The following is a 15,280-nucleotide window of genomic DNA, read 5'->3' as shown; positions in this document are numbered from 1 at the left end:
GTTTTCAAAAATTTTTGGTTCCTACCGGAGCCGATTACCGATTTTATTGATAACGGTTTTAAGCCCTTTGAGCATATTTTAATTTTATTATGAGTCACTTTAACCAAACCAAGAACAAGCGCCATCAACAATTATTTTAGAAGTTGAGTAGTAAGTAGGGGATAACAAGTATTAAATAAAACATTGTTAATCCAATGAACATTTTTTTAAACATCTGCTCCCTGATTAAAATAATAATAATCCACTGGTTTAATTTATAATACTATAAGGAAGAAATTATTATATTGCGGAGTGATAAAAAAGCACCATAATAATAATTATGGAAAGAATAATATTTAAATATTAAATAATTTTCACACAGGACCAGACTTTTATGCATTTATAATTTATTCTTACTGGTTTGATGTATTTCTATAACTAAAAGCTGTTAAAAAAAATAACATCTTATCAAGTTATAAATTACAATATGTGTTTATGTGTCAATTTTTTCTTTTGAAATTCAACATTTATTTCATTAACCTTCAGAAATACAGAATACAAATTTACTTTTAATGGATAAAAAAAATGTTACTTTTAAGTTTTAAGTATAAAAAAAAAATGGTAATTTTAAGTATATATAAAAAAAAATAATAATAATGAGGTAGTTCAACATAGATTTTTATTTATGTTGTTTCATCTTCTAGTAATTGAAATTGAAATCCACTTTGACTAAGTAACGAAGTTTAACCTGTGAAATGTCATAGACAATAAATCTGAAAAAGTAAATGTTAAAGAAATACATCAAAACTTTTGTTGCAATAAAGCTATAATAAAGTGAAACTTTTGTTTATGAACACTTCTAAACTCTCCCACATACATTAATGTAGGAAAATAACTCATAATCGTAGACAAATTTAATTCACCTATGGTGAACTTTTACTGTAATAATACATCAAGCGTTTAGTCAATAAATAAATCTTAATAAGAGAAGGTTAATTTTCAAGTGTAAAAAAAAAGGATACTCATTGTATAACAATGATGTATCGTTGATATTGGAAGAAATCGGTTTCCCGAGGGGAACCTCAATCTTATCTTCAATAAATAATGATTCAGCAGGATTAGGCTTTGTTCTACCAATTCCCATACAGCTGTGCTTTCCAGGCGGTAATTTCTCTATGTATTCAGATGCTTTGTACTCATCCCTAAAACAAATAATATAATATAGTTTAATTAAATCGTAATACACCAGTTAAGTTAACACATACATGTTACCCAGTGCAACTTCGCACAATAGTAATAAACCAGTATTATTGCCATGAGATGCCATACAATAATTGGCTGATTTGGACACCATGTCAGCAAAATATATACCTTTACCAAACATGTAACCAGTAACTGGAGCTTCTTTGGGAGCAATGCGTAAACCCTAAAGAAAAAAATTATACTTGTTTCTAATGCAATTTAAGATAAATATTACAGAATTTGTAAATCAAATATATTTTAATATACTTGAGAAAGTATAGCTGCAAAATTAGTGATTCGTGAACCATGCCACAATAGTTTACGATTGTGCAATTTTTTAAATGGCTTAAATCGTTTTTCTTCACCAGATCTAACTACTTTAAAAACATCTTTGATATTTAAAGAATAAGAGCTATGAGTTTCAGCATGAGTATTCATTATGTACTGTTGAATGATGTTAAACTCATTCATATCCGAATGCAATACCTGGAGAATGAAATCGGAATATTAATATTTATTATTAACACAATTTTGATATTTTTTTGAATTAACTTCGATAATGATAATTTATAACTCACATCAATAGCACAATTTAATTTCATATAGTGAGTATCAAGAGGATGTAACATAGAGTCTTCAGATGTTTTACTGTCCATCATGCTGTATGCAATTTGGATTTCCATCAGGCTTCCAATCATTTCTAACTTTGACTAAACAAAAATAATATAAAATCAGTGTTTCAGTTATGTTTCATTCAATATTACACGAACTCTATACATACATTAAGAATTTCTTTTGAATCAATAAGCTGAGGTGTTTTAATACCAAAGTCGTGTGGTATCAAAGAATAAAACTTGTTAGTAGCCATGATCACATTGTCTCTTTTTTTCTTCTCATCGCTCAAATCTATCATACTATTTAATTCATTCAATGTCGTGTATGCTTGTTGCAATTGATTGCGACTCAATTTACCTAGTGGCATTTTTTGTAAATCCAACTAAAACATATTATCATAAATTAAATGCATAATAATAATTTTTATACTGAATCCAATAAACAGAGCTTATAACAGATTACTGGTTTGTAATAAATACTGGAAAAATCAATAATTTGAAAACCAATAACAATAATCCTTTTATTTTTGTGATGCTGGAAACGATTATTGACTACAGTCTTATCAGTAATCAAAATAATAAAAATAATTCCTTATATTTTCAAACCGCATTTTATAATTAAAATATATTTCTAGTATAAATAATGAATGGTTCAAATATGTATTCAATTATTAGGGTTTTATAGGTATTTATACTAAAATAAATAACTTAATAAGAACATATTATGTATTTATATATATATAAATTTAAATATACATTCATTTTAACTATAATTACTGTTAATGTTTTATTTTTAGTTTAACTTAATTATTATAATGTTTTATTTTAAATTTAAATTGGTTTAAGTTAAGCAATGCTGCTATAGTCCAGTACATATATATTTGTCGAGCTAGAGAGTGCAACATGGCCCACCAATAACTGCACATCTCTATGCTGCTCCTAGACTAATACATAATATATTTAGTGAACACTTAATCTTATAATCAGTGATGTTTTGATGAGTATAACCATAGACTTAGGTTATTTGAGTATAAAACACAAACTTTCACCAACCTACAAATTTGGTATCAAATAACGTATAAACTGCATAATTTAAAAAATAATCACTAAGTAAATGCAAAAAACTTATTTCTTGTGAAATGAAAAAATAAAATAAAACTGATTTTAACCGACAAGTAACCAAAATATTAATCAGCAGTTTTTAAATGATTAATAGTGAACATTAAATTTGAGTTAGATCTTTGGAGAAACAGCAGTAATTGATTACCATAAACTGTATACTTTTTTTTTTTTTGAAAACGGTTTTAAGCCCTTACTTATTAACTGTGATAATTTACCTCAAATTCGTACATAACTTTTTTCATAGATTCAACATCAAAGAGTAAACGAATAAGTCTTTGTACTGGCTCCGGTAACTTACATGGTATATTACTAATAGAATCAAGAGTTTTGGATTCATCCTGAAATACAAAATAATAACAATTATTAATTATTTAAATATATGCATGTTTTCAATGTTTAACAACACTTAAAGTTTCTAATACCTACCCATAAAAAAAGTAAACAGATGCAATTACACATATATAAATATAAGACAAAATTAATATTAATATCATACAAAAACCTCTACAGAACAGCCTGCAATTAGAAAATATGGTGATTGAAAGAGTAATGTCTTACTTCTAAGGTGTAGAAATAAGCATGCATGGCAATAATTACCATGAACTTCAGATGACAATAAATGCTATGAAAGTAGCTTAAAAATAGTGTTTAAATCTAACCTAGTTTCAGTTAGAACTCTAAAAACCATGATATGAAACTACATTAGGTTATTATCCCCCTATTATGTGCTATATGCCTATGAAACTTGGGTAACGACAAAAATGGATTAGCAATATTCACAAGGCAAATCCTATGGCAGACCTTAAAATGCACCTATATAATTGTGACACTGTAAAGAAAGTTGGACAGATCATGTTTGGCGAACACAAAGAAGACTGATTGAGAATGTCAAAAAATTAAAACTAGAGAGCAAAAATTGCTTGATCGTTTAAGGCAAAGACGAATGGATAAAATTAAGAAATATATGGATATACTTGTAGACAATATAATAACCATTATTATAGACCATTAAAGAGGTGGCTGTTGATAAGTATTGATGGAGAGTTGGTTGCAACTAGGGGACAGAATGGTCTGTATAAAACTATAAAAAAAGAAGAAAAATACCTGTCCATAATCAGTTTCAACTGGAACTTTTTTACCAGGCACTTTTACAAAATGATTTCTATTTCTCCATGCATTTCCAGTCTGATCTTCATAAAATAATTCAAAACTTTGTTTGGCCTCTTGTAACGATTCATGCTCATTTGTCTTAAAACCACCTATAGTGGTACCAATTCTTCCCCAAGAACGGAATACCCAATACCTGTTTAGAAAAAAATGGATAATTAACTTGTATAATAATAAAATGTATTCAAATTGTATAGAATACCTGTTATTATTGTCCGACTCTAATAATTGTAATTTATAATACGAGTTTTTACCGGTCTGCACATCAGACAGACATAAATTTGCATTCCATACTTCATTGTTTTGCTTATAGACATGGGCTTTATGTTCAAGTGCAGACTGTGGTTCAACAGCAATGCCTCCTTTTAAGGTCAACTTTACACTTGTTGGCACACTTTTTTCATACATACTTTTTCCTGATATTTTACTTTTTAAATTGCTTTTATTTTTATACTCAAATTCCAATTCTTTTTGCCTTTTTTCAATTCTTTCTCTGGCCTGAATTAAAATAATTATTTATACTTTATTGTACAATAAAATAAAATAAAACAATAACTACTTTTCCTCCCCATGGTGCAGAGTTTTGTTCAACTATCAACTCAATTGCATTGCCGCCTTTATCAATAGCATCAAAAAATGCAGTGGGTTCAACAACTTCAATTTCAAAACTTTCAGCTTCTTTTATCTTCACACCCTTTTTGATAATGCTGTCTGTTCAAAATAAAAATATTATTTGATTTAGAAACTACAGTAGTAATTAAACATCAAAAATTATTTTTAACTTCACAGAATAAATTTAAAAAAAAAAATATTTAATAAGATTTATAAGTCAATAATGTTATACTACTTTAAACAACTTATCGTATTATATAATGGGGCTAAGCTCCATTATATAATACACATTTTCAATGTGCTATTTCAAGGGGGGCTCAGCACCCTACATCTAAATTATGTTAGAGATTAATAAAAAAAAATTTATGTTGATTTTATATTATAACAACGGGCCTTGTAGTTTTATCAATAATCAAAGAAAAAAAATTATGAAAATATTATCATGTACGGAAAATGTTAATATTATGTATTACTTTTGGCGTGTACAGATTCAAATAAAGTATTTTTATTATTATTATATTTACTATATTCTATTATAATTCATAAACATATTGCATACGAGTCTGCAATGAAGTACCACATTTTATGTCTTTGCTGTCCTAGCATATTTAGCACATACCTAGGTAATCTACTGAAGATTCTGAACTACCGACACTAGTAAAGTATCAATACTTTGGTTGGTCTTTGGTCCTCTCCCTTTTTAAATTAGCCTATCTTCTGCTCAGAGGTATAATCTATGTATATAAAAATATCTGATCCCGTTCACTTTGTTGCCCATTAAAATTGCCAACTCTATATGAATAATATGTTTTACATATCACCATGGCAACCATTTATATAAAAAACACTCCATCGGAAATTTTAAAATAATATATAATTGGTTGCAATGGTTATACGGAGACACACACCGACAAAAATCTCAAAATAATATATAAATGGTTGCCATGGTAATATGGACACACAAACGGACGGAAATCTCAAAATAATATATAAATAGTTACCATGGTAATATGTAACGTAACGTTTTTCGATTCTATGTGCCAAAGCAAAGACATAAAATGTCAAAAAAAACACATCATTGTAAAATCAATACATGTGCTCAGAATCTTAGATATCATTTTAATTATTATTATCTAATATGATTATGATAAATAATTATAAGTGATTATTTTAGTATTACTATTATTTTAGTCATTCGCCACAAGTTTAATATACTTTATATCAATTTATCTTAACGAAATAGACAACAATAATTATGTTCCACCCCACCCCATCCCAAAGATTCTATTTTTAATAATAGGTATACGATTAAAAAATCAAATTTGTACTTATCTACAAAACTTGGTCCTTAAAAAAGATATAAAAGGAAAGAAGTCAAAAAAATTGAAATCATTTTTCATCATAGTAAAAATATACAATACCTGGGTTCGCGAAAACAGCAGCAATATTATTAGTGCAATGAGAAACCACTGTACCACCAAATTTTGCCACTTTAAGTTTAATTTGTTTTAGTTCTGAGCCTTTTAATAAAGTTATAAACTCCATATTTTTTAGTGGCAGAATACGTGTTACTTTTGCTCTGAAATGATAATGTAACACAAATAAATAACATCATACTATTATGGTATAGTTTTTAACTTACATGCCCTTTTCGTTTTGTACTGCAGATGATTGACTTATAGAAGTTTTGTTCGATTTTTCAAATAAGCGATTCTGTATTTTGCATTTATACTTCATACTAAACAAATTTTCATTTTACAATTAAATAAGAATTAGTAAAATATTAAATATCAAACATTATTTTTCTTACAGAAAATCATAATTTTCAAGAATATGCGAAGGAATTTTGAATTCCACACGACGTGGTTCAGCCATAATTTTGTCACATTTTAACCACTCATTCTTATATCCTAAACATTGATATCCAATACCACTTCTAAAAACCAATTGACCTTCACATTCATCACAAGGCAGTAAAGTACCAAAAGCCAGTAAATCTGACAATCTATCATAAATCTAGAATGAATACCAAAATGTATCAGTAACAACTATATTTTAAATTATTTGTATTTTTTCATTAATAAATATATATAAATTAAACAAACATAAAGCCAATTTCCATAATTAAATAGAATAAAAACAAAATATAAAGCTCATTGTTCACATTTTTTTTCTCATGGCACATTGTGATATGGTATATGTTTGGCAGAATTTTTGCCCCTTTGTTTTTTCCTTGTCCGATTTGGGAGAGATAGCAGCATTTTTTTAGACTAGTGGTTATTTATAACTGGTTGTATGTGTGCTACAACCATATCATACTTAATACAAATATAAATTTCCCAGGACTTAATTTTTGTTATCAATGATTATTATTATATTTCATTACACTTGTCGTGTTGTGACCAATCATCAGTCGTTAGACTTCTAACAATTGAATTTTAATACAGTTAATATTTTTAAATTAATATTATGATTTATATATACTATATAACTATAATTTTCAGTCAAAATGTTTTGTTATAAAAAATGTGCTGCGAACATAAAAGATTGAGAACCACTGCCAGCAGAAATGCCGCTTGTTACATGATTTGGAACAATTGTGATGCATATTGAAATCGCCGCATAAATCTACTGGGTTACTATGTCAGAGTCCACTTTATAGTTCATACAGTAAAAGTTTATTGAGAATAACTAATGCTGTATGTTTTTATGAATTTATTTAAATTCCCAGAAGTAATTGAAATAATTAACAGCTTAGAATAAAAAATCATACTATTAATGTAGTATAAAATATAAGCCATCAAATACTCCATTGTATTTTAAATTAAAAAATTGAATTACTTACCGCTTCATGATTTGACTCTGGTATTTCTTGTTTATTATATTCCAAAAGTTCTTTACATATTTTAACAGGACATGTTTTTAAATAATCTCTGTATTTGAATATCAATTTATTTTGTTTTTTTATTTCTAAATCTGAATGATTATTAAACTTCATTTTTTTACTTGAACTGGGTCCATCAGTTTTATCTAAATTATGAGCACTTAACAACAAATAACAATAAAAATACAAACAAACAATAATAATTGTTACCGTTATTATTACAAATAATAAATAAATACAAATTAACTCACGTGGTAGTTGTGATAGTCATTTTAGGTAACAGATTTTTAAGATTAGTTCTATCTACTTCTTTTAAATTGTCATAGCCAGTTAAAGAGGAAGCAAGATCCAAGAATCCTAAATCTTGCCTTAGTTTGATAAAACATTCTAAATGATGCCATCTATTTATACCGCCAAAACGACGAGCTTCATCACTATCATAATCCATTTTACCTATACGAATATCCTCCTAAAAAATAAAAAAAAATAATTAAAACATAAGAACCTAATTAAATACAACTAATAATTACAAATGAATCCACTTGGTATTTGTTTTAATCTTAAGTGCTTAATAATTCAGGTTTAATTGGGATTATTGAAATTGTTTTTTTTTATTACCTACATTCATTATTAGTTGACACAATATTTCATAAATCAAATTCTTGATTTTGAAATGATTATGGAGAATATATATCATCCGAGCTTATAAATTATATTTGTGAGATGTTTTTAAGATCAATTGCAAATTAAGTTTACTTTAATAGATTAAGTAAAATTAATTAGTAAATTTTTTCGTATAATATTAAATTCAAAATATTATTAAGATTGGTAGGTAATTTAATCATTATTACTAATAATTTATTAAGCTACAAAATTATCTTGTAAATTAAATCCAAACCTAATGATCAACACAATGAGAATTTATAAATTTTTAGATAACAATATATTTATCGGCAAAAAATAAAATTTACAGTAGAAAGTATCCAGAAAATTAATCTTTATTACATATTTGTAAGGAGCAAAAGAATGTATAGATTTTAAAACAATATTTTTTTTCTTGTCATCAACTTTTGGGGTAATAAAAATGCTCCAATTTGCTACTCAGCATCATTTCTGGGAGGGGATATAAAAAGTCAGACAAAATCAATCAAATCGTCAAAAATAATTTAACTGATAGTATTTCATCAGAGATTTTTGTGACAAATATTTTAGCTGTTGGCTATAATATTTGTTTGCTAAAATACTGTCGGCTAAAATATATGTTAACTACAATACTGCCAGCTAAAGTATGGTTCTCATAAAATACATATTATCCAATAAATTATTTGGCTGAAATGATGTGTGGATACTTTATTTTTGATTTGTAATGCGCTATCTTTTCAGGTAGGATAGGGAATCTAGTTAGTATTTAAAGGGATCAATAATAAAAAATTCCCAATAGTTTTCAAAAATATTGGAAAAAACAAAAATATAATTAACACGTTCACTGCAGATCATATTTTTGTATACTTGTCATGACGCTGAAAAAATTCTAGTTTTAAAAAAAAAATTATAATATCAGTGTACAGTTTGCACTTGAATATGAAACATTGCTTATAGAAGACGCTGACAAAAAAACCAAAAGTTTAATCGTAATGCTGACCAAATTATAGTCCATTAAATAACAAGGTACATGACGCCTTTTGGCGTAATCCGCAGTGAACATGTTAAGGACTAATGGGAGCAATTTAATGAGAAATCAAATTTTAAACAAAATTAATTTTGGTGTAACTCAAAAACTAATTAGCCGTAGATACTTTAAATCTTCACTAAATGCTAATATGACAATTTTTCATACCTTCATGAAAACAATTTTTAAAATATTTTGACTCTTAATGAGCTATTTATAGCCATAAGAAATTTTAGAAAAATAAGTTTTTGCTGAATCAAAAAACCTTGATATGTAATACAATGTTCGGAACTTTTCTATTTTTTGGGATGCCCCTTTTTTTAGGGTTTTTTTTTGTATGACGCCAGTGATGCTCGCTGCACTCGGACAAAAAAAATCAAAAATATCCTTGACTTGCTATGCAACACCGCAACACCACCTCAAGTTGGTTTAAACGGTAACCATCGTATAACCAGTCTTATAATTTTCCCTACTTATTATATACTAACTTTGAAGTGTCCTGTGAATATTAAAAAAAAAATGTTGTAGGAAACTTAATTACATTTTTATGAGAATTTAAAGTTAAAATTTGGTATCTAGTATTACTAAAATGGTAATATTATTAAAAAAATATGCTAGGTTGCAGATTTAGCGTTAAATTCTAATTTAACACATCCATTAAAACGACATACTCAACAACTACTGTATAACAGAGCTGTACTCACTTATTTTTAAATAATTAGATAAAGAATTTAATATTAAAAAAATATTAAATATTCATACTTTTACAATTTTGTCTTGACATCCACAACAAACAGCTCGTCCGGATTTTGCATATTCAACATTAAAATTTGTGTCCTCCATTTTTTTTCCATTTGATTTTTTTTTTGTTGATACAGGATTAGCAGTTCCAATTAGAGACTCTGAGATCAATTAAATTTAAGTTAATTACTATAATTTTGAAATATGATAACATTCATTTAATTTACAGACAACATTTAGAGAACAGATTAGTGGTTTTTCAACTGGTTTTTATGTAATAATTTTAATTTTAAGTAAAATATTAATTTATTATTATTAAATATTAATATAATAATATGTATTATAAAGTGAAATTTTGTTTATCTAAATTGAAGTAAAAAAATTAAATGAACCTAAAAAAAAATATTTAATGCTGGCCGAGACACTTCCCATGAAAATGTTGTGAAAAACAAAGATGTCCCATGTTTAAGAGGAAGTGATACCCGTCCATATGCATTGTCTCAGTCTTACAAATGTACAACATAGCAAAAAACTGTTTTGTGCAGGATTGAATCACTCCCTTGGTATTTATAGTAGAATTACCAAAATTTCAAAACGCACAGGGAACAACTTTATCTGTGTCATAGTGTTTATATTTTTCTATAGCATTTACCAAAAAAAATCCTAATGTTCTCAAACTTTTAACTTTAGTTGTATATTATCAAAAAGGAAAAACGCTACGACACAGATAAAGTTGTTCCCTATGCGTTGTGGAATTTTGGTAATTCTACTATAAATACCGAGGGAGTGGTTCAATCCTGCACAAAACAGTTTTTTGTTATGTTATATATTTGTAAGACAGACACAACGCATGCGGGTATCAAATTCTCTTAAAAAAAATGTTTAAAACCACTGACATAAACTATACAATTATTTTTCTACCTCTTCACTTATCATACCCAAACTTTAAATAATTAAACCGGACTAACATTGTCCAAACATGACTGTTATTGGAACAGTAAAAATACTTTGATTTTCAACTTTGTAAGGTCAAAAAAAAATGTAATATTCCTCATAAGTTGTTATTATAGCTAAATAAATATTTTAATGATACAAAATTGCCCTGATTTTAAATAGGTATTTAAAGTTCAAATTTTAACAAAATTTATTAAAATCGTGATAATTTGGAAATAATTTTCTGATTAAAAATATATATATTGTTAAATTTTTGTAGCTATGGGTTGTTTATGTAACACAGGGTTTTCTAAAAGCAAAAACTCTTAAAAATATAATAACACTTTCTATAGACATTTTAAGTTTAAATTTGGGAAAAATTAGATACCAAGAATAACTATTTTAGTTATTTTGTTGTAATTTAAAAATATTAATCGTGGGAACTTGAAACTATTAAAGTATATTATTATATTTTATACAGATAATGACATTTTAAAATGCAATTTTTTCAGAAAAATTAACTGTACCAAGTCACAGTACTAATGGTAAAATGAATTACTTTAATACCAATATAAATATATCTATTTAATATGCATATAAATATAGGCTAGTGGCTGATAGAATTATCCGTCTTTGCTCAAAATTGTTGTTTCGTCTGCAATGGTTTAAAAATTTAATTGAAATTTAACACTAAGTACATTACAGTGAAATGCTTCTGGTACACTCAACACCTATAGGACAACAGAGTGGTTACCTAATTTAAAGTCTAAAAGTTTGGTATGAAATGGTAATTATTTTGTAAACATTCAATGTTATAATTAAGTCTATTTTCCAAACATATTTTTAAAAATAATAGTAAATTGTACACCTAAAAATTTTTTTTTATACCTAGTAAGTACATCATATACATCATTCTGTTTAAAATTACCTAATTTAGTCTTGATTTTTTGTTGATCTTCCCATCTAATTGAATCAAAATGACCAATATCAGCAACTGTTTTAGGTCGTTGTTTGGCAAAAAAACAATTGAAATGGTACCAATTTGGCTGTTTACCATCAAACATAGGAGACTGAAAATATAAATATAATTAAAAAGTAAATGAAAGTAACTATTAAAACATCTTTTTTCAATTGAAAAGTTACAACAAGACTTATTAAAATGTATAATAATCTTTTATATAGGTTTGTTGATTATTAAATATTGATTAACTTTTAAAAATATATTTATATATTGTTTAAATGTTATATCACATACATTGGAAACTGTGTTGTCGAAACTGAGTTAAATATTTTAAAATTAAAAACTTAAATTGAATAGTAGAGCTAATTATACAAAAAAAAAAATACATAAATGTGATGGTGCGCATGAAAATTATTGTTATCGTATTATCATTTAGCTCTAAGAGGATACCGTACCGACATAAGAGGGGTATTATGTAATAATAAATTAATCTAACAAATGTACAACATAGTGTCATAGTAAACTTGCGTTCAAAAAAATTAATTTTATGTTCTTACTACTTAGCTATAATAATAGAGATAATTAGAATGGTATGATTCAATAAAGAATTTTCTTGACACTTTAATCAGAAAGCAAGTTATAACAAGATATTTTGTCTAGTTATTACTGACAATTTTAACATACTCATAAATTGGTTAAAAATTTAAATATAAATAAAACCCTAACTTCAAGATACTCTAAACAGTATTCTGAGCTTTAATTTGTTAATAAAGTAAATTCAATTTAATAGTAAAGCACAACACAAAATTGGTTCTACTAAACACAATTTACAATATTATGAATTTGTGAAATAGACAATACATACGAGTAACATTATTAATCTAATAACTAAAATTATTATAATTTAATATTGATAAATTTATAATATGTCTAGGTAGGTATATTTTAAGGATTAAAATTATAATTTATTATCAAAGTTAAAAACATAATTGAAATAATAGATATTTAAATTGTGTTTTTGAACATGTTTATTAGTGATATATTGATATTGACATACTTGAATCATAACAGCAAGTCTAAGATGATCCTTTTCAATACCTTCCTTACATCCTTTACATTTTGATCTACCACTTTTAGCGTATTCAGCACGATACGGAGACTCTTCGATTTCCATAGTTATAATTTTAATTTTAATTATTAGTTTTATTTAGAAACTTCGAACTTTTGCTAACTGTATTTTAAATTACAGAAACCGGCGACAAATAAAATTCTGTAAATGAAACTTCAAGTGAATTGTGTATTGATAAGACAATTATTATTTCACATGTTAGTTATAACGTGTCTATCTGTGGTTAAAAATCATGACACGTGCGAAAAGTGAAAATGTGACGACAATGGAGCGCAGGCTGCAGGGTGAAGACTGAGGACAGACGAAGAGTGAACACTGAAAACTTCAAACATGAACAATCAACAATTGAACATGTAGCGAGTACAAGTCACAAGACCAAACAAAGAACAAACACGAGCGCCGAGCGTGGTGAGTCGTGACAGTCGACACTCGACAGTGAACATCTACAATCCCACAATTTTTTATATTACCAAGTAAATAATAAATTGGAGGCAAAATATCAGCAATAGTGCAATACAATAAAACTATTATCAGGATTCAAATTTTCATCCAGTGCCGGTGGATGATAAATGATAATATGCATAGACCTCATCTGCCTTATCACTGGCGTGCATCACTGTAAATAATTTAAAAATATTTTTCGAATTTATTGCTGTCACTAAAATCAAGGTGAATCCACCTTGCTAAAAATTAGAATCTTCTAATGCCGGGTTCAAGCGATGCATTGCGCGTCGATTGGATTGTGGAGCGGTACGATAGCCGTAGACTTATAGAAATGGACGGAACATTAGGTATGATATCGTGTGCAAGGGTGGAAAATATCGGGGGGAAATGACAGAAAATGTCCTAATACACCGAAAACTTACGGTATTTAGACGCAATTACTGTAATCTAGTTTTAAAAATTACCTATACGTATAACAGTCGTGCACCATTAGTTATTGCGAGCATAAAAGCACACCAATGTCGCGTATTAATAAGATACTTATCTTATCGTACTTAGACGCAATTATACTGTAGTCTAGTTAGTACCTAGTTTTCAAAAATTATACCTATACGTTCAAAGTTGTGCACCATTGGTTACTGCGAGCATATAAGTACACACATTTATTTATTTATATCGTGTTAGGCTGCAGTACACTGGAATACAATAGATTAACATAAAATAGAACTCACAGTAAACATTTAAAAATAGGTAAAATAAAACTATAATATTATAGGTATACACGGACTATAGTGTATATGTTTATTGGTAACTTCTTTGGTATTTTGAGTTTCCGCTATCAAAATTTGTCATATACTGTTTGACCAGTACTTGGCCATGTCTATTGCCTCCTGGTTTGCTACCGCGAGGTCCTTTTCACTGCAGGTAATTGGGCATTCACATCATACCAGTAGGTGATCCATTGTTTGTTCCTCGCCGCACTGGGCATGAGATTGGAGACAATATGTTGTTGCGGCAATGGGCCTTAAAGGCCTGTAAAAAGCCAAAGAAGAAGAAGATGTCAGGTTTTAAAAAATCATATAATTAAAAGAAACAGTTTTGACAAAAGTGTACCTACTAATTTCATTGGAATTTTTTTTTTTTAATTGCGTCTTCTGTAGTTTTTAAACGGTTTAATATTTTTTTGTTCTTTGGAATTTTTTTGTATTATTATTAGCACTATTAATTTTGATATAAGTATCCGTCTGTATTGTATCCTTAAGTATATGTAAAAATGTAAAAAATGATGGGTGTGCCTTATAAAATTGTTCGTTGAAATGAGAATGGAAAGATTCACAATTGTTGGTTGTTCTTTTTAATGTCGCTGTATGTGAAGCCCACATACTTGGCGGAAAATTCGAGTTTTCATCAATCTAATTTTCTAAGATATAATCGGCATATCTATTACCTACCATATTTGCTGTCTTCAGGGATGTCTGACATAAAATCAAATGAAAAACAATCTGATACTTCCGAAGGGTCCAAATATGTTAAACCAAAAGTGTGTTTTAACCAATCATTTTTTTATAATCTAAGGTTAAGCCTAATTCTTGTATTTTTCGATACCAACTCTGAATTAAATGAAATCGGCAACCCACTGGTTTATTTACAGGTTATTTACTTGGGTTATCTACTCAAATGTCGAGTATTAATGAGATACTTATCTTATCGTATTTAGACGCAATTACTGCAGACTATTTTTGTAAGGTTATTTTTGTTGACTTTGAAATGCCGCACTCCAAGT

General features: G+C 27.5%; 1 protein-coding gene across 1 annotated transcript; it reads right to left on the bottom strand.

Moving 5' to 3' along the window:
- Positions 1-471: 471 nt before the first annotated feature.
- Positions 472-13,563, bottom strand: LOC100165409 (poly [ADP-ribose] polymerase). The gene is made up of 18 exons (XM_001947177.5): positions 12,982-13,563; positions 11,892-12,033; positions 10,052-10,191; positions 7,872-8,089; positions 7,582-7,780; positions 6,547-6,752; positions 6,379-6,474; positions 6,158-6,315; positions 4,684-4,835; positions 4,327-4,622; positions 4,062-4,260; positions 3,173-3,295; positions 2,003-2,218; positions 1,800-1,931; positions 1,489-1,707; positions 1,245-1,405; positions 1,002-1,181; positions 472-752 (listed from the first exon to the last, which is right to left on the bottom strand). The coding sequence occupies exons 1-18, from the start codon at positions 13,096-13,098 to the stop codon at positions 680-682; spliced, it is 3,027 nt and encodes a 1,008-aa protein (XP_001947212.1). The 5' UTR covers positions 13,099-13,563; the 3' UTR covers positions 472-679.
- Positions 13,564-15,280: the final 1,717 nt, after the last annotated feature.

Source organism: Acyrthosiphon pisum, chromosome A3 (assembly GCF_005508785.2).
Source record: "Acyrthosiphon pisum isolate AL4f chromosome A3, pea_aphid_22Mar2018_4r6ur, whole genome shotgun sequence".
NCBI classification, from domain to species: Eukaryota; Metazoa; Arthropoda; class Insecta; order Hemiptera; family Aphididae; genus Acyrthosiphon; species Acyrthosiphon pisum.
Note: the sequence above shows the minus strand (reverse complement) of the source record. Positions and strands in the feature narration are given on the sequence as shown.